General features: G+C 31.2%; 2 protein-coding genes across 4 annotated transcripts in view; one reads left to right on the top strand and one right to left on the bottom strand.

Moving 5' to 3' along the window:
- Positions 1 to 220: 220 nt before the first annotated feature.
- On the top strand, positions 221 to 13,556 carry LOC126825045 (polyglutamylase complex subunit TTLL1). The gene is made up of 15 exons (XM_050554476.2): positions 221 to 301; positions 1,537 to 1,670; positions 2,491 to 2,556; positions 3,512 to 3,654; positions 4,570 to 4,674; positions 5,811 to 5,886; positions 8,434 to 8,568; positions 8,859 to 8,967; positions 9,220 to 9,300; positions 9,534 to 9,596; positions 10,008 to 10,048; positions 10,320 to 10,365; positions 10,717 to 10,826; positions 11,425 to 11,478; positions 12,779 to 13,556. The coding sequence occupies exons 2-15, from the start codon at positions 1,561 to 1,563 to the stop codon at positions 12,897 to 12,899; spliced, it is 1,260 nt and encodes a 419-aa protein (XP_050410433.1). The 5' UTR covers positions 221 to 301; positions 1,537 to 1,560; the 3' UTR covers positions 12,900 to 13,556.
- The window catches only part of LOC126825040 (myotubularin-related protein 13), an 82,268-nt gene continuing 74,916 nt past the window's right edge, over positions 13,550 to 20,901 (bottom strand). For all 3 annotated transcript variants that reach the window (XM_050554463.1, XM_050554464.1, XM_050554465.1), the window contains 4 exons: positions 20,437 to 20,592; positions 19,336 to 19,472; positions 18,543 to 18,674; positions 13,550 to 18,163 (listed from right to left, as the gene is read on the bottom strand). In XM_050554463.1, coding sequence (XP_050410420.1) covers positions 18,071 to 18,163; positions 18,543 to 18,674; positions 19,336 to 19,472; positions 20,437 to 20,592 — 518 coding nt within the window. In that variant the 3' untranslated portion in view covers positions 13,550 to 18,070. The remainder of the gene's footprint in view (positions 18,164 to 18,542; positions 18,675 to 19,335; positions 19,473 to 20,436; positions 20,593 to 20,901) is intronic.

The raw sequence follows: 20,901 nt of genomic DNA, 5'->3' as shown, positions 1-20,901 counted from the left end.
TAACCTGCAAATAAATGCGGGTGTATAAAATTAAACTCATGGATAAAACGACTAAATGGAAATTATAAGGCAGTTATAAAATTAAATGTTACAAAAATGATGGACACTAAATTATATATTTCACACCATAGTTACAACTGTTCATTTACAAGAAGCAAAAATAAAGAAAATATTTGCAGTAAAGTATTTCGTTTTTCGTAAACATCTTTTTATTTGCAGCGACCTCTCGTGCGAGATGTGATGTGTCATGGCGTCTTTTGGATGGTAACACCAAACAAAAACATTTTGAAGTAAAATTTAGGTAGTAGAAATAAAGCAAAGCTTCATTTAGTCATGTTTTATTGACAATATAATCTCTGCGGTGAAAGCAGATAAGAGACTGGGCTCCCACCTATACAAAATCAGGGCCAGAAACATTAACCATTTGATCTAGATCTAAGCCGTTTTTTTTCACAGTTTTTTCCTAAAGGCTAAAGCCAATGGCCTGCAGTGCAACCTCTATACAATTACAATAGTAGTAAGAAAGCCAGGATTCTGCAAACTTCCACACAGGTGACAGATTCCTAGCCTGGCACACCCTATAGACGCATCACCAACCTGCAAAGTTGTTCACTATTAGTGACACTAAATCTAAAGCCAGCCCGCAGATTATGTCCAATTTCAATGATGAAAATACTTACTAAATTCTGGCATGCAACCTAAAACATAGGTTCACTATTAGTGACACTAAATCTAAAGCCAGCCCGCAGATTATGTCCAATTTCAATGATGAAAATACTTACTAAATTCTGGCATGCAACCTAAAACTTAAAGCATGCAACCTAAAAACGTGAAGGAAATAAATCTATGCGTGACAAAATAGACTATTTTTGTGTCGCATGTACTTTCTAAAATGTACCACTGAAATTCAAAATTGTAGCAACCACTGCACATATATATTAGCCATACATGTACACGACAACTCGTTTGGATCAATTTGACTCTCCCACTGAGTCACTACTTACAGTTATGATAGTTGTCTCCCTTGAAAAAATTAAAAGCATCGTAAACATTGCATTTCATGTAGGGTATTATCACTTTTATATATTGCAGATCGACAACGGATTACGAAAGACATGACAATTAGTACAGATTATTAAAGAAAATTTGCATGCACCGATCCCTGAAAAATAATTAGTTAGCCTTCTAATAATAACAGGCAAATTAAATGTACTGTCTCGTAGTCTGAAATGTCTGACTTCATATCTGCCTTTTTTTTTTACGGCTGATGGCAAGCTCTGATTTCTGAACTGTAGATGACTCTGAATGTATTAGAATTTTTACATAGTCTATAGATCATTTGCCTGATACATCTTTATATACATTGATCAGCGACTTGTATGTTAGAAGTTGTGTTGCAAATAATATCATCTTTTCAGTCACTTAGGTATCATTGTCTTTGGGTTTTCTCTGGGTAGTCAAGGGGCTGTTAAACCCTAGCGTGTAATGGGGTATAATGTCCTGTAATTCTTGATATCAAATGTTTGCCTTTTTCAGGTTTAAAGACTGAATTTAAAGAAGATGGCTAAATTAAGATATGCTTGTGACCAGGATAAATCTGTTTTAATGAATAATTTTGAGGCACGAGGTTGGATTCAGGTCAACCCAGAAGATGACTTCAATTTTTACTGGTAAATATTGTTCAGATAATAATATGGATGCGACCAAGCAATATTTTCTTGAATACTACATAATGGACATACAGAACTTACTGTAATTGACTGAATGAGCACCCATTATATGCGATCACAACATTCCCTGAAGTGGAAATATCTGTATTTATTTTTAGAGTTGCTTGAAACAGACAGCAGCTGCGAGATGAGTGGTTAAATACAATTAAGGAATTTAACTGTTGAATATAATAAAATTGGTATAAATATAAAGTTGAATAAAAAGACAACTGTGTAGATTTTGAAACTGTGCATGTTGTATCTGTGCAGTATATGCACTTATTGGATTAAAAGTTAGGATATATACAGGTATTGCCTTTTATGGAATGTGTTTCAGTTTAGTTTAAAGGCGCTAGACCTCTTCGGTTTTAACAGTATTTTATTCAAGAGAAGATTAGTATCATTTGAAAATTTAAGTAAATAGGATGCGTTAACAAGCAAAATTGCTTATACGAAATGGTTTCCTTTAACCTCTTTGATTAATTAGGTCAAAATGTATTGAATTGGGTTGATCTGATGTGTTATTTCAATTAGTGATGTGTCAAACTTGTTTTAAACTACATTTTAGTGAAATTATTTAAACTAAATTTCAATAAAAATATTTAAACTAAATTTCAATAAAAATATTTAAACTAAATTTCAATAAAAATATTTAAACTAAATTTCAATAAAAATATTTAAACTACATTTTAGTGAAATTATTTAAACTAAAGATTTATAAATTTATATCACATTAAATTGGAATACATTATAAGAGCATTTTCCACTCTTTTTTTTGCAGGGCTAATGTGCAGAATATTAGAAATATATTCAGTATTGAATCTGGTTACAGGCTTAGTGATGATCAGTAAGTATGCATGCAATCAGTTTTAAAGATGTCTTCCCACATACAAACTGTGTGATTTGTAGATGTGTTTGGACAAAAACCACATTCAGACTCATTTATCAATCAAACGTTTGCTTCAAATCCCTCTCAAAACTTTTTAATCACAACACCCAGCTGTAAAAATCTATTTTAATCAGCCTTGTTTGTAACATGATTTGATTGCAGGCAGGTCTATTGCAGCTTGTATTTGTCATTACTTGCCCATTTAAATATTGGAAGCCTAAGTAAATTCTTGGATTAAGCTCTGTCAACAACTTTTTCTACCATTTAATCACCTAGTCTGTTGTACATTTTAAAGTCTCTCACTGTTTTCACAAGGCTAGCAATTAAAGCAGCATTATGGGAGATTAGATAAAGAGCTGACAGTTCTTACTATAATAGTTAAAAAGTGGATAATGTAAAGGGAATATGCTGAAAGTTTCAGACAAATTACTTCACTCTGAACTGAGAAATAATTTGAATTTCACTGTAGCCTCGATTGTCATTGTTACCGTTGTTACGATAATAAACAAAGTCTCGATCATCTATTTTTACGATTAATCATCAACCGCCTTTGGACTGCATATCGGATTCAAATCTGTTGAAAATTGGACCCATCAGATGGCATCAAGAGTTGATTATGGTCTTGTCATGTTAATAAATGTTTAATTAATAGTTTATATAACATTTAAGGCCTAAAGAAAGACCTACAATATAGGCAGATTTAGCTCTTGCATAATGCCTTTTTAAATAGGAATAAAGAATATATTTTTCAGACTCTTGCTGTGATTTATGTGGTTCACAGATGAAAACTAGCCATGTTGTTTATGTGTCAGTCCTGTATGATGCATAGGTCTACATATACATGTATAATTTAGCATTTAATGTCATTGGATACATGACAATGGAAATGTGAACTCTTTGATAACATTTTCAGATTTATAAATCATTTTCCTAATCATATGGAACTAACAAGAAAAGATCTGATGGTAAAAAATATTAAAAGATATCGCAAAGAGTTAGAAAAGGAAGGAAGTCCCTTGGCCGAGAAAGATGAAAATGGAAGATTTGTTCACTTGGGTAAAACAAAATAGGTTACATGTATTGTTGTATTGCCATTATATTTCAAGGGTGTGTTGGATTACTCAGTATCTGAATCCAAAGTTATTTACAGTGAGGAGTTTGGATGGTCAAATAATTTAACACATGCTCTTTAAATCATAAGGTCTGTGGCATGATTTGAATTCCTCGCTAAAAAAGTGGCAAGGAATAGGGTTGCCTGTCCAACCTCATGAGTTTTGTAGGGTTGGGGTTAGGCCCCTAACCCTTACCCTAGTCCTTTGGATTCCTCCCACTGGTAAAATACCCTATGCATGCGCGAATTATTGAAATAAAATTGAACCAATAGGTAGTCCCAAAATAGTTAGTCTTGAACTTTAACCTTGTATTTTATTTTCATAATGCGAAGTATCAGGGATGGTATTTGATCAGAAATATTCATTAAAGTTTTACCACCCTTTTCTGGGAGCACTTTTTGCTGATGTATTCACAATGATATATTACTTGGTGCATGTATTCATTCAATGACGACCATTGATCCCAGTGAAGTCATAAAAAAGCAGTATCCTCTGTCTTGATTTAGTGCACTTTGAAAGGGAATTTTTTTTGCAGAGATATGAAAAGTGGACATAAACAGATGAACTTATTCAAAAGTAGTGCAAAATTTATTAGTTTTTGTAAACTTATCAAGTGAGAAGTGGTTTAAGGTTTTCTAGAATAAATAAGCATGCCCTGCCCCATGCACAACTGTCAATACTTTTAGTTAATTGGAATAACCATTTAATTATTCCTTACTTCCATCAGTGAGCTTAATAGAGTGGGTGAATCACCTTGGATTAGAATTACTGGTATATCTGAGAGATTAGTATAGATACTGATGTATCATTCAAAAGAACAGAAGTTTTAGGAATTGATTTTTCTTTACGTTATTTTCAGATTTTATACCACAGACATTTATGTTACCTTCAGATTATAATTTATTTGTTGAAGAATTCAGAAAAAATCCAAACACTACATGGATCATGAAACCGTGTGGAAAAGGTATGTCCTGACGGGTTGTGTTTGTCTTGTTATTTCGTATCTGTGTTGGCTCAGTGGGTAGGGTGGTAGCTCACTAGCCTGGAGATCTTGGGTACGCTCCCAGTGATGGCCGAGAACTTCCTTGGGATTTTCCAGCTTTGTTTACCCATATCAATGGTGTAGGACAGGGGGTCTGATAAGGACAACTGTCTTGTTGTTTGGAGGGGACAAAAAAACCCCCCAAAAACAAAGTCCTATGTACACATTGGCATGTATGTAAAAGAATCCTTGACAGTTGGAATTCGCAGTAAGAGTACGCTGTAGTGCTGCTGTTTATGTAAAATTTCCATCATCATAGCACACTACATGGCATATACCTGTCTTTATTAGCCCAGTCAATACAGAAAAGTAGGTGGTTAAACTCCATTTCATTTCTCTTGTTATTTAAAAACATAGATTAATAAATATATACTGTAAATATATATTACCTATACATCATAGCATACCTCTGATATTTGCAGAGAAACATATTTTTATATCATAACTTAATAACTCAGTTGCTATTATGATAATGGAGGGATCACACTTTTAGTTTATGAACTATTTGTAGATGATTGCTGGTATGCCTTCACTGACAGTGTAAGCCTAAAATTGTTTCTCACCCAATTTTTATGTTGATTTTTGAAAAAGTGGTAACTTGATGACTATGAATGGTGTGTCCACTTTTCAAAACAACAATTTTGTTGGCAAATCCTAAGCAATATATAAATCAGTCGTCTTTTATAATTCAATAAAAATAAATAACAAACAGCCTTTTGTAGACTCCCATTTTCTCTTTTAATGAAATGGGGTGGGGGGGGAATGGCCGAATGGTTAGCACGTGCACGCTGTATCATAAGGTCTGTCATTGAGTCAAGTGGCGGGGTTTCGATTCCCTCGTTGTATGTGACAAGGAGTAGGTCGCCTGTCCAACCTCCTGGGTTTTCTCCGGGTCCTCCGGTTTCCTCCCACTGCTAAAGATGTGGAAGCGAATTATTGAAATAAAATTGAACCATGTATTAGTCCCGTAATGACCTAGTTTTTGTTGAGTTGACGTTAAACCCCATATCTCTCTCTCTCTTTTAATGAAATGAATTTTTCTTTTAAATATAATCAAGCTAGAGGCATTGGTATTTTCTTGGTAAATAAATTATCACAATTAAAGAAATGGTCTAGAGATGGTAAAACTAATGTGTAAGTATGGGATAAAGTTAAAATTATTCATAGTGGGAATCAGTGATGGGATTTTGCCCGTATATTCCGGACTTGTCCGAATTTTTTTTCCAAACGCCCAAAATTGTCCGACCGGGAATATGCCCAATCGGACATCAAGACATGGTGAATAATATTCAAAATTCCGAAATTAATATAGTTTACTGAGTGTATAACTACCACTCAACCCGATTATCGTCGATAATACGCTGGGTTTATTAGGTAATTAAGTGATCAACGTATTTATCGTGTTATACCGTCTATAGTATAAACTTACCTTGATTTAACTACTTAATCCTTTGTCGGACAATTCATCAATCTAATCTTAAACAGAAGTCATTGCTTTCCTTTTGTCGGACTATTCATCAATTCAATAAGAATGATTATAATTTTAATCCACCTCATTTGTCGGGTATCTTAATCGCATTGATGTGAGCCGACATCATCTATAATAAACTAATCATAGATGTCACATATCGTAAGAGTAAATCACACCCTAAATCAATGGACAGTCATTTTGTCTACGATATCTTTTACGTCTTTTAAGAATCCATATAGAAATTCTCATCCACGGTGGCACTTTCCCTTTTATGTATTGGGAAAATAAATAAAGGCGTTTGACGTATTTTGTAGGTAAAAATTATTTCCTATTTAGTGTAAATGGGTATTAAAATGACTAAAATGCAGCATTCTCTCCGAAGCAGTAACGTCTTATGTGAACAATGCACGCGCCATTCAGCCAATGATTGACGCCGCGTGCTGTGACGGCACGTGTTAAGGCAGTCATCTTTGACAGAGATATATACTAGACTCGTAATTCTCTGTGAAACAGATTGTGAAGCCGTGTGACGAGTCACGTAGGCTATTAGTCTCTATTATCCAGAAAAATATTCTACGAATATGTTGAAGACTAGGAGTTTCTGGGTGACCGTGACTAGTACGCACCCAGCAAAATAACAAAAAGGGGAGGGGCTACCAATAGCTATATGAGCAGAAATTCTAACGTATTTGTAGGCGTCAATCATTCTGCTGTGTTGCCTATGATGCCTGTCACTCTGTCGTGACTACGAAAGAGTGTTATTCGCTGAAGTTAGCTATGCCTGTTTTCAAGTGATTTAACTATTTCGGAAGTTCTGCATTCATTTGCTGCCGTATAAACGAAGACACGTAATTCTAAAGGAATACTATGGTTGTGAATTTGATGCCGAAGCAGGATCGGCAAGCTTTCATTCAACATATCACGAAAATGCTTAATTTTGTAGGACATTTACTGACATAAATTTGAATGCCGTACGGGAATCAAGTGTGAAAAATAGCGAGGTCACCAATTTTTATTACGTACGGGATTTGAATATTTTGTTGACATGTGGTTTTTAATTGTGGTATGAATTGAATACTGTACGGGAATTAAATATGAAAAATAGCGAGGTTCACCTATTTTTATTACGTACGGGGTTTGAATATTTTGACATGTGACTTTTAATTGTGGTACGAATTCGTCTGCTTAAATAACGATAAGAGTTATGCCCCTTTATTTTCGGTAAAATGTCCGACAAGTAAAATTTTGAAATCCCATCACTGGTGGGAATATTTGAACTTTTTATCTAATGTAAAACTCTGTGTGTCACTTTAAAACCATGTTAAAATATTTATAAAACTAATATGACGCAAACTTAGTGAGATTTTTACGTCTTAATTAACAGTACAGATTAAGATATACATTCTTCTTAGAAATAAAAACAAAACAATTACCATATTCTCTTCAAGATTTACTAACAAAAGTTTAAAATAAAACTGTTTGTAATTAAATTAAAATATGTAGACTGTTTATAAATGTTTGTTGATATGTAATAATAAGTATATTAAAGAAGATAAACAGGTAAATAGACTAGACAGTATTAATCTAATTCTCAGTAAACTTAATTATCTAGACACACTAAATTACGAGATTAGACTACAGCAAAAATGCACCTAGAGCACAAGATTCACACAATATAGCACATTTTGGTCAGCAGTTTAGCCTATTGTTATATGTTTATGTCACATTGTATATAAGGCCATACAAAATAAAATATTCTTGTTCTCACAAATATCACATTCATTGCATCATCTGTTTGTGTATACTATTTATAGGAATTGACAATTATTAATTCTTGTGTTATATCTGTTATTGTATGGTAAACTGTATAACTAAATGTTAGTTTAGTTGTGTGATAATATTATATCTATAGTGCTTGTCTGTAACTAGAACAGATACAAGATCTAATATTATCTGTTGTTTTTTTTTGTCTTTTGCCTGCTGCTCAGTCAATCCAGGTAGATATTGTAAAATAATAAATTTATTTTATAATGTACATAAACTTACTTAGAACTGATGTCCTGGCCTTACTGTAGCTAAAATGTATAGAAATCTGGTAAATATTATTTAATACAGATTCTGTATTAATACAGTTGTTTCTGTGTGTGATTTTTGTGGCTATTGATCATATTGGATTGTAATTTCTTTTCTTTCATTGTTTTTTTTTAAAGGTTTACGCCACCAACAGCTAAAGAAACGTATGTTATATCTAAATATATAGATAATCCCTTGTTGATTGGTGGCAAGAAGTTTGATTTACGGCTCTATGTTCTCGTCACATCGTTTAAACCTCTCAAATGTTATATGTAAGTATATATAACTAATAACATTTGATTCAAGATCAACCTAGTCCTGTGTAAAGTTAACTACAAGTATTTACATAAAGAGAGAGACTTTTAATAATTTTGCATTTTGTGAATTGATGTAAATTTGCATAAGTATACCAGTAATCGATAGAAATCACAGATAAAAACCAGACTATGATTTGTATATTGTGTGATTTCCAGATCCTTGGCCAAGTTCTGAACCACCTACTAACTAGAAATTGATATCATACAGTCTGATCATTGAATAACTATTTGTCTGCTTTTTTCAGGTATAAGCTGGGATTTTGCAGATTTTGTACAGTAAAATATAATGCTAATGTGAATGAACTAGATAATATGTTTGTACATTTAACAAATGTATCAATTCAAAAACAAGGGGTAAGTTAAATACATAATGTATTGATAATACATTTCTATTGTGCTTTACTGTTATGTAATCCAAAATCAGTTACATTAAACAATTTACCCTATGATACATTTGAAATTTTGATTTTAATACTGTAAATACATTTTCAAATTCATTTAGAATCATTTTAAATTTTCATTTTTTTTTTTCAAATTATATTTGAAAATATGGTATGGTTGAGTTTCAATAATTATATCAATCTCTCTTCCTTTTGTCTTTTGTAGGAGGATTATAATTCTATACATGGTGGAAAATGGACTGTTCAAAATTTACGATTGTTTTTAGAAGGTACAAGAGGTAAAGAGGTAGGTTATCTTACATGTATTCGGTAGAATTGTGACCTGTGTATATTTTGTTGAAATTTTGTGTTAAACTAATTTTATATAACTTCAATACAACTTATCAAAACTGTTCTTGCCAACTTGGTAAGATTTTATGGTACCACTGTAGGAGTTTTTGAAATATTTATAGCCCTTGATGTGAAATTATATTTGTAGTTAAAAGGTATATTTTTATATTATGGTTAAACTTTGTTCAGATTGCAGATAAATTATTTGATGAGATAAATTGGTTGACTGTTCACTCTTTGAAAGCAGTATCGGTAAGTTTTTAATATATATATATATATATTTAGTTAATAAGGAGACAGGTTGTGTTTTGATTGTCATGGTAGGACAATACAAAAATTTAATTTTTAATATTTTCATGATAGGAATGGTGTTTATACTTCTTGTCAACACATAATGCCTAATCCTTACGAATTCCAAAGGGTTCTTTTGCATGCACTCCAATGTGTACAATAGTGGACCTCAATCCATTTTTCGAACCACCCGAAAGACTAGGGAACAATTTCAAAATCAGTACTACAGCATTTACCCTTGAGTAATGGGAACCAGACTTGTAAAATCCCAGTTACAGTTACATACATTATAATCAAAATCTATATAAAGATGGAAATTTGTCACCATCCCTTGTCTTAATAGATATTTGTGTTACAATTTTCTATTTTCAGGGTTGTATCTCTAATGACAGACATTGTTTTGAATGTTATGGGTAAGTCATGATTTTATTACACATTGATATTTGCCTGTTTTATTTTGTTTAAAATTCGATTAACTAAGGGAAATTCCATTGTAAATTCTGGAATTGAATAGTCTGGCTGATTTAAATTACAGACTGCTAGGTAAAAAATCTGAATTCAAAAGAACACAAACATCTAGTCAACAACGATTTTAGGAACCAAATATTGTACTGGAGTATATGTTGTAATAATTATGTATGCAGATATTTTTAAATCATAATTTCTATTATTTGTGTATTCCAGTTATGATATTATTATTGATGATAATTTGAAACCATGGCTTATAGAGGTAACATTTTACTAAATGATTTAATGTAATTTAAGTCACTAAACAGGAAGAACTGTTTGTTATATGACGTTCTGTAGTAAATACTAAAATTCTGTGGAAGTTCATAGGGATTTTCAGTGGTGCAGCATGAAGAGCCTGGCAAGAGACAACTTATAGTTGTTCGGATGGGACAAAAAACAAGGTCCTTTGTACACATGCACTTGAAAGAACCCTTCACAGTGCTGTAGTGCCGTTGTCCAGGAAAAATTTCCCTCAAAGCACCCTGTATGGTGTATGCCCATCTTCATTTCATTTCATTGTAAGAATTTAAAGGCATTAGTATATTATTTGTATGTATGTATTATGTTCTAGGTAAATGCCTCCCCATCTTTAACAGCTACAACATCTAGTGATAGAATAATGAAATATAAACTAATATCAGATTGTATAAATATAGTTATACCACCTGGTGAACTACCCGAGTAAGTAGTATATAGTCTTATATAACCCACATAATTACACTTATTAGAGTATATTAGTTTCATCTGTGTCTGTCACTCTGTTCTTTATTCTTATTAATGCTCTGCAGGTGAAATAATTTTCTTGTTCAAACTTGTATGGAAGAAACCAGTCAAAGTTCAGGGTTGTGTATTGATTTTTCAAAGTTATTGCCTTTGTCACCAAGAGTCCATCAATTTTATTGAAAGTAAATGCCCATAATACTTAAATCTTGAAAGCCACCTTTTAATATTTTGCTGGAGGCTATATTTTGGTTTGTAAATTTTATTCTAAGTGTTATTAATTTACCTGATCATGTGGAGCAATTTTTTAAAATTTACTTCTGAGCACCACCAAAGCTTTCAACTCAGTATTAGCCACCTGTAATCTGAAAATCCATCTCATAAATTTTCCCTTTTCGATGTGCCCCTTCACCGCTGTAGGACAGCTACTGAATCTGAAAAAATGCATCCAAGCATCAGACTTTTGATTTTAAAAAAGAATAGACAAACATGTTGTTATTATAAACCCTTGTAGGCATTTGCCTAAACAAACATGTATCTATTATAACTCTTTTTCCAGTGTCAGGTGGAGTAGAATTCCAGCTAAAGAAAATTTGGGAAGTTTTGATATATTGTAAGTATGCTATTAAATATTCATTGATTCATTGAAAACCATTAAATAATCTTGATGTTAATAGGTTTTGATATCACAATATGCATCCCTCTTTTGAGGTTATTTTTTTTATATGGCAATACTTTTGGTCAGGAAATTTCCTAAATTATACGATTATAGAAGAAAAGCAATTAATTGAACATCTTGTAAACACAATACAATAGTCATTGTGTGAATTGAGTTAAAGATCTTGTAAACACAATACAATAGTTGTTGTGTGAATTGAGTTGAAGAACTTGTGAACACAATACAATAGTTATTGTGAGAATTGAGTTAAACATCTTGTGAACACAATACAGCAGCTATTGTGAGAATTGGGTGAAGATCTTGTGAACACAAAACAAGTCATTGTGAGAATGAAGTTTAACATCTTATGAACACAATATATCAGTCATTCTAAGAAATGAGTTGAACATATTGTGAACTCAATACATCAGTCATTTTGAGAATTGAATTGAACATCTTGTGAGCACAATACATCAGTCATTGTAAGAATGGAGTTATGTTACTACAACTTAGGTCTTTTTTTATATCAGTGGTGTAATACTACAATTTGGTCTTTTTTATACACCTATAACTAAGGGAATAACCCAACTTTACACTTTAGTCTGTATAATAATGGAACTTTACACTTTGATCTGCGTAATAACCGAACTTTAGTCTGTATTATAACTGTTACCGAACCAATACACTTTGATCTGTGAAATAACCCAACTTTACACTTTGATCTGTGTAATACCCAACTTTAAACTTTGATCTGTGTAATAACGATAACCCAACTTTACATTTTGATCTGTGTAATAACCCAACTTAAGTCTGTGTTATAACATAATCAAACATTACACTTTGATCTGTGTAATAACTAAACTTTACACTTTGATATGTGTAATAACTCAACTTTACACTTTGATCTGTGTAATAACCAAACTTTAGTCTGTGTTATAACTGAACATTACACTTTGATCTGTGACCTGTGTAATAACCAAACTTTACCCTTTGATCTCTGTAATAACTTAACTTCAGTTTGTGTTATAATGGAACATTACACTTTGGTCTATGTATTTACCCAAATTTACATTTTGGTCTTTATCTGTGTAATAACCCAACTTGAACCTTTGGTCTGTGTAATAACCCAATATTACACTAAAGTCTGTGCAATAATCCAACTTAACAGTCTAGTCTGTATTGACTTACAAGTCATATAGAATTGTAATTTTGACACCGACATATTTGACATGTATTTATTTCTTCCTTTGTTTAGGTATGATGAAGAACTTGCTCAAGCTGATATTTTAACACAAGAAATAAAATCACGAGTTGGACAAGCAACAGGAACACGTGGGGCTAGAGATTCTAAACGTACAACATCTACATGGAAATAGAGCTAATGCTGATAAGATAGTGCTCAATCCATTCCATAGATAGCATGTGATCTATTCCGTCCATTTTTAATGAGCACTATTCACTTAATGAACGGTAAAAAACTGGTATGTGAAACATAAATAGTTGTTAATAATCATTCTTACTGTGATAGTGATAAAGAATCAGTTTAGATCTGAAATTATTGCATCAAGTTGTTGGAAATGTAAAGTGATTAAGTGTAATAATACTGAGGAGAGAAGTCTATAATTTAATAGTATATAACTTTCTCCATTGATATGATGAACTCATGTTTTTACTTAGTAGGTGGAGAAAAAAAAAATGACTTTAGGTTCCTTCAATTTGTGGACCATGCGCTATGAGCACGATTTGTGGATTTGGCGCTATATAAATGGACATATTATTATTGTACCATATTTGGTGCATCTAAACAGATCATGCAAGTTTGTGTGTATTTGGGAAAAGGCATTCAGAATTAAACTGTTTCAGACCATATATAGGACTGCACATATTATAATTCATAGTGGTCGTTCACCTGTATGTCATGAAATTATACTAACTTTACTTGTATCACTGTATATTGTCATTTGTAAAGAAATTACAATTATCTCATTCGACATCACTGATCAAAAAATAAAACTATAACACTGACTTAAAAGAATTTTACATTTTCTTTATTTCAATGTCTGTCTGAAGCCTAAAGGTAGAAAAAGCGACAAACACCCAATAAAATGAAGGAGAAACAAACAAAATAAATGAAAACAACAACAGAAATTGAGCCAAACATCTGCCTTATAGATCAATACATATAGTAACTAAATGAAGAGGTGAACACATCAAGAAAACAAAGAGTTGTTAGTTACAATCTAAAATACTACTAATTTAATTAAAACTGAAGATGGTTAAACAATAGGTTGATTCTTAAACAGCCATTCTTTAGGTTAATATGGTAGGCTATCTGTCAAGCCATAACACTAACAGATGTATTAAGCTTTTAACGTTCTTGAAGATCTTTTCCTCAGGTAATCATAAATTCAAACTGTATAAATGGTCCTTTATTATTTCCTCTAACAATATGAATAATTTTGACTGCTAATAATATCAAATGTTTGACAAATTATATCTAGCTAACCACTAGTATTAAATATATAATAGTTAATAAACAAGCCAACAGTGAGGCTGATGTCCCCCACCGAAATCCTAAAATAAATAGATGACACCTACATTAATTGCACATGTATCTTTTTCAAAAGTATCGAGCAATCAAACTGATTATGTATACTAACAATAAAATGTTTACCTCATAGTTAGAATCAAAGTTATCCTGCTTAGCTCTGCTAAGCTTTAGAGGGAAATGTTTATCATTGAACTCCAGTCAAGACATTCACCTAATGAACCAAAGTTATCATGTTCCAAAGTCTCAAACAATCAATTTGCTTTTCTCTGGTTAGCCTTAGTGGAAAATGCACATGATTAAACTCTGTCAAGGCATTCATGCACCTAAGAGACACCTACACCAATGTTGAACATTCTACCTCAATTAGGAGAGTTATTGTGTTCCAAAGTCTCGGCCAATGAGATTGAAGTCTCTACTTTGCCTAAGCAGAAAATACTCAGCATCCAACGTTGTTACGATATTGATGTAATGAAACTATACAAGAAGTTTCACCACTTTCACTCAATTAGAATCAAAGTTGTCATGCTCCTAAGTCTAGACCAATCTAATTGCTTATCGCTCTGCTTACCCTAAGCCGAAAATGCTCATTATCGAACAAAGTCAAGGTATTGATGTGATGAAACTATACACCAAGTTTCATCAGTCTTACTTAATTAGAACCAAGTTATCGTGTCCCAAAGCATCAACCAATCAAATTGCTTATCTCTGCTTACCCTAAGCAGAAAATGCTCATCTTCGAACTCCATCAAGGCATTCACCTAATGAATGCCTACACCAGAGGGATGGACAAACAGACAAGACCAATTTTAATAGTTCCCTGCTTTCTTCGAAAGGCGGGGGACAGTAATCCATATTGGTATTAATGCATGCAAATACATAAATATCTATTTTCTGAATGCACTTCTTTAATTTATATTTATCTCTTGACATAATTTGGGATAATACTCGACATGTGAAAGGTCTCGTCATTCTCATTTATTTAGGGAAAATAATATTCAAAATTTTATTTACTAATTTAAGCTTAAAGGTTTTTTTTCTGTTAAGTAAAATAAAATATAATATTTTTCCCCCTTATAAATTAAAGCTTAAAGTTTTTACCCACTCAATTCAAGTTAAAAATTATTTCTTAATTTAAGCTTAAATCAAATTATGCATCACACAAATTTCATTCCAAATTAATCTGATTGAAATGCATGCAGTATCCAAAAGTCAACATATTATATTGGAATTATTCTAAATGTTTTATAATAAATATTATAAGATGAGTATTGGACCCTTATAATGATATACTACTTTATATGTAATGATTTATAAATTCTCAATTTTTCAGGATAAGCCTGATATAATTTTACATTAGAAATGTTTAGCTTTAATTCATATATTATAGTCTAGTTCATATATTCCAGAAAATAAGAAAATTTGGGATGTTATCCATAGATTTTTTTCTTCTAAAATTCAAATATAAGATTTTGCACTCTAGTTGGACCGCATATAAGGCTATGTTATATACTTCATCTGAAGAAAAACACCAAATTTGACTACGGGTAATTTATGCACAGACTTTCTGGATTGATTTTTGGAAATTCCACACTATGTGTAAGTGACAGCCTAATATAATTATCTCATACATGATTTGGATGAAAATAATTTCAAACTCAGGACTTTGATTTCAAATTTATTTTTTTCTTGGATTCAGAACTACACTATTATCTTTTTACTCTTATTTGACCAAGAAATCAATAAGAGAGATAAACTTGAAGTGAGAAATTAAGAAGAAAAAAAGGAACAAAAAAAACCAAATATATTTACATTAATTATAAAGAACAAAAACATAGATTTTATGTCAAATGTAAACCTGACAGTACAATTAGAAACAATACAAAAACACATACTTTGGTACTTACAATGACAAAGTCTTATTCTTTTCTTTAAAAATGAAGAAATACAAAGGAAAAAAAAACATCAAGGTGATAGGGCTAGATTAAATAAAGACCTTCATGAAATCTTACTAAACACTAATACTGTGAATGAAAAAAAGGTACCATACAAACATGTAGATTATACATAACTTCATGAGCAACAAATAAATTAAATAGCACAATATTCTACATTATGCTACAAATATTTACTACAGATAACCTACCAAAAAAAAAAAAAAAACTATATTGCACAATATGCATTGAATAAAATATGAAGATGATAATATCTATAACTGTAATAATAATCAACGTACAATTATATTAGGATATGGTTAAAATTTACGTACAAAAAAAAAAAAAAAAAAATGTACATGGATTCATTTATATGAGAAAAAAAAGGTTTATAAATTTCATTTAAAATAACTACAAACAAAATTTATAGTCTATAATTAAATCAAATTAACATAGAACTACCTAGAAACATTGTCGATGTTTGTATCCCTTTCATACATTACATAGTATAAAAATAGAAAGCTTACTATCACCATGCTAAAAAAATTAACATCAGATTTACACTAAGTATTTTATTTATGCAGATGCTACTTGGAATTACCTTTTTATTTATCCATATTAAATCTACTTTCACATTTTCTATTTATTATACCTAAAGATCCCCAAAAAATAATTAGATACCTTGTGTGCCTAACTGAGAAATTAAGAAAGCATGGAAGCCAAATTTTAAGAAAACATACTGCAAGCACATAATAACAATGGTCATATATGTATATCCCCAAAAAATATATTTGTCGTCAGAACAAGTTTATATACACAACCATTTTCTAGGCTTTGAGGGTCAAATACCTAATGTTAACTAGATCTAATCAATTATAAACAAGTATTTATTTGTTCACTATTCCATCCTTGATTGAATGTAGATAACATTTGGGGATATGGGTATTTTGTTTCTGGGTAAAGATACAAGGTTTCTATTGCTCTAAATCAACAAACTAAAATAAAATAATATCCTAATACTAATTTAAGTCATTAATTAGAAAGTAAAAATATTAATGAATGAGATGGTTATGATTACATATTTAAATACAGATTACTGATGCCCTGTCTTTTTTTCTATATCAGCCCTTTACAGGATTTAACCCTTTAAAATATGTTTCTACATAACAGTATAAATGATCGAGATTCTAAAATGTATGACTACACAAACATGCATTCAGTGGTAGCTACTGTAAGATTCAGATGAAGACGTAGTTTAAGTCAGAATGATTTTCTTAACTCATACATCTTCAGTTCAGTTATATTATTGACTTGATGCAAGTCTTAATTATATTTTTGGCTGATTCAAGTCATAATAATATTTTTGACGGATTCAAGTCATAATAATATTTTTGACCAATTCAAGTCATAATTATATTTTCGACTGATTCGAATCTCATGGGCTTAAAGTATTGTCACTTGACTATTGATTAATATATCAAGTCAAATTCATGTCTACATAACAGCATAAGTAGTTCCAATATACAAGTTCATGTTTAATTGCAGTAAGATTCACACTTGTTTTATTTGTAACAATTCAAATCAAACAATGTGCGTGTGTATTTATATATAGCAGACTTTATACACAGCAGAAATTGGCACTAAATTTGATACACATAGGCTAGGCTTGCATTAATTAATTGTTGTGGTTTTATTATAATATCATATCTTAATGAAATAATGGCTGTATCCATTAATACATTACCTTTATAAAACCAGAAAAAAAATTGTAACAATAAACAATGGATATATATTATAGTAAGCATTCTGTATCTTATGTAACACCACCAAAGATAAAAATTACTTTAATTTTATTAAGAAATGCAAGATATAAATTTGTACAAAATACAAATGTTTACAGGTTCATAGTTTCTTAGCAGCTAAAATATACAAAACATATAATACACAATGACATAATATAACCCCTTCATTTTGTTGAAGTGCAGTTTAACAAAGTGACTAATAATGATTACATGTAAATCTAGTGTGGGCGTATATATATATACATGCTACTATATATTACATATTATTGTATACAACTCTGTAACTTATCGATCCATTCCTGAGCAGCTTTAGCGTCTGTTGACATAAAGTTATAAAATCGTCTTACTGTACGAATCTGCAAAAAAAATATGAAACCCAACAATTTAATTCTTTTCAAATCTTAACAATATTTGTGTAACTAAAACTAACATTTAGGTAAATAAAAAAGAATGAGTGTACTATATGAACTAAGAACTGACCATGACGTCATTGCAGCCATCTTGGAATTTTGACAACAACTAAAAAATATCAAAGTCAGTCTTTGGTTTTTTAAAGAGCATCGTCCCAAAGAGAAGAAGAACATTGCCGAGTATATGGAACCGGTTCCTGGTTAAAAAATATTGCCCACAGTGACATATTATTGTCACATATACTTCTATGTAATTATTTATAGTCGTCAATCATGATCTAATTGCATCACAGAAAATTATAATAACATTATGTTGTGAGCTTACTTCGAAAAATGAATTTTCTTCTGCCTTTTTAGGAGCTCCTGGTAGATTTTTCTGTGGTATGACTGATTCGACTTCTGCTAGATCTATAAAACCTTTACAACTAGAATCTTCCATGGCATCATAATAACGTAACTATAATTATACAAAACAATTATATTATAATAGTTTGAAAACTGTGCAAATCAAAAATATCTAATTACATTGATCTTTCTTAATGTTTATACATGAAATAAGAGAAAAACCAAGTAAGATAATAGAAATTTATACAGTGATACTGGAGCAATATTGATGATTGCATTGGTTTTTAATAAATTGTTGTAACTGGAAATACACAGAACATAATTGTATTCCATAGAATTATATCCATTGTATATACATATACATTATAATACTTTAAACTGACATCTTTTTATAGTATAAGAAAAGATATAGAGGTCACAATTCTATGGAATACAATTACTGTTTATTACTGAGCTTGATAATGACTAGAGAAGCCTAGTTGCTCAGTAATAAGCAGGAAATGTATTCCATACAATTGTGACCTCTATATTCCAGTTCAACTACTGTATGCCATTGAAACAATTTAAGAGTAAAGATGGTGGTAGGCTTCGTCTGCTGTTGGTCATCACTCACATCTTTACAACTGGTGAAATGTATTGGACTGCAAGGCCACTTTAATTTGGTCTAAGAATCTGACACCATATTGTCAAATAAACAACTGTGGAATATACACAAATAGGACTGACCTAAAATGTCTATCCAGCATTATTTTATATTTTATTAAAATACTAACCTGATGTTTCATGGAGTCTAGAACAAACCAGCGTTGTTTCCAACCTTTTAATAAAGCTCCCTGTTTATATAGATAACCCTCATGTGTTCGATTCTCTCCTATATTGGTCGAAAAATTATCATACATGGTTGTTGTTCCTACAATATAAATAATAAATAGTGATAGTCTATTTACAGCTAAACACAGAATTTGTCCAGTTGTCAATTTTTTGATGTTATATACAGTTTGTAAACAATTTCAAGAATTTACAGTCCATTTCTTATATTCAACATTTGTAATAATAACTTCTCCTAATGTCGAGAGAAATAAAAATATTTGTTCACCAAGCGCCCGTTCAGAATACTCTAAGCCTACTGGATGCGTCAAAATGCCTATATTATTTGTTGCAATAAATGAATATAAATGTCATCGTTCTTTGAATATGTATTTACCGAACGATTATTAAAAACTGCCATACTGTTGATGCAAGATTGCTAACTGACATGAAAATCGAGACTGCAGGTTTTGTATAGATTTACCACTGAACATTCCGAAAAGCTATAATCCTCACAACTTTCCTTCAAATAATTAACTGCATGCAATTGGACATATTATTTCAAACAGATAGATAGGATCTATCTAGCCTCTGATACATTTTAAACAATTATCAAAGAACTCCATCTATTCGTGCTTAATGTTCCACGATGGCGCCTCGACCTAACATAAAATTGAAGATTTTCACACCGAATATTTAGTTATTTTTTTTTGTAACCGATTCTTATCGGCTCTGGCCTCTATAACAGAGTCTGATAGGAATCGGTTACTCAAGTAACTACAGAATATTATGCTACGGTAGATCTACTAGATATAATAGTATGTAACAGGCATTGCCTGAGTAGAGTGAAGCTGATGTGATTGTTGTTAAATATAAAACCTTGATAGTTAAGTTTCTCAAGTGATATAGATAATGTTAAATGATTTTTTTCCGAATTGAATTTTATTTATATCATCATCTAAATTGTATGATTAATTTTGTTTAAAAAAAAGAATAAAAAAATGTGAGAAATATTTTCATTGATATCAAAAATATTTGATGTCATTGATAAACAAATGTATAGTTACCAACTGATGTAGAACTAGCATCTGATCCAGCAGTACGAGATAAATTACTACTACTAGCACTAGTATCTGTTACTGTCTTTAACTTTGTACAACTTTTAGGTACAGATGGTTGACATTTCTCATGACAGTTATAACCACAGTCTATACAATGCATTCCTACAAATACAATCGATCACATCAAAAATTATCAATTGTATGCCATCAAATGGATTTGTTTCAAATAATAGAAAGATGGCATATAGTTACCGGTAATCCATAAGAGGCATGCAGCTCAACTTGGTGAACTCTTTTCAGACTTTTAACCTAAATATTTAAATTTGTTCATAAATGTTGACCATCTATCTGCTGATGTTTGTTTGACAATTCACAGAGGATGGTGCTGCAGTGCTTCAGTAAATAAGGCTCTGACATGCTAACCAGCACGTTCCAAATTCGATTCCAATATTGGCAGAGAATGTTCCACCG

Source organism: Patella vulgata, chromosome 6 (assembly GCF_932274485.2).
Source record: "Patella vulgata chromosome 6, xgPatVulg1.2, whole genome shotgun sequence".
Taxonomy (NCBI): Eukaryota; Metazoa; Mollusca; class Gastropoda; family Patellidae; genus Patella; species Patella vulgata.
This window is presented reverse-complemented; position numbering and strand designations above follow the sequence as displayed.

What these genes read in the sequence shown, in the direction of transcription:
- LOC126825045 (XM_050554476.2), top strand. Translation starts at nt 1,561, where the DNA reads ATGGCTAAATTAAGATATGCTTGTGACCAGGATAAATCTGTTTTAATG. An exon ending in CATGAAACCGTGTGGAAAAG is followed by an intron (nt 4,675 to 5,810) that starts GTATGTCCTGAC and finishes AATATAATCAAG; the next exon opens with CTAGAGGCATTGGTATTTTC. An exon ending in AAACCTCTCAAATGTTATAT is followed by an intron (nt 8,569 to 8,858) that starts GTAAGTATATAT and finishes TGCTTTTTTCAG; the next exon opens with GTATAAGCTGGGATTTTGCA.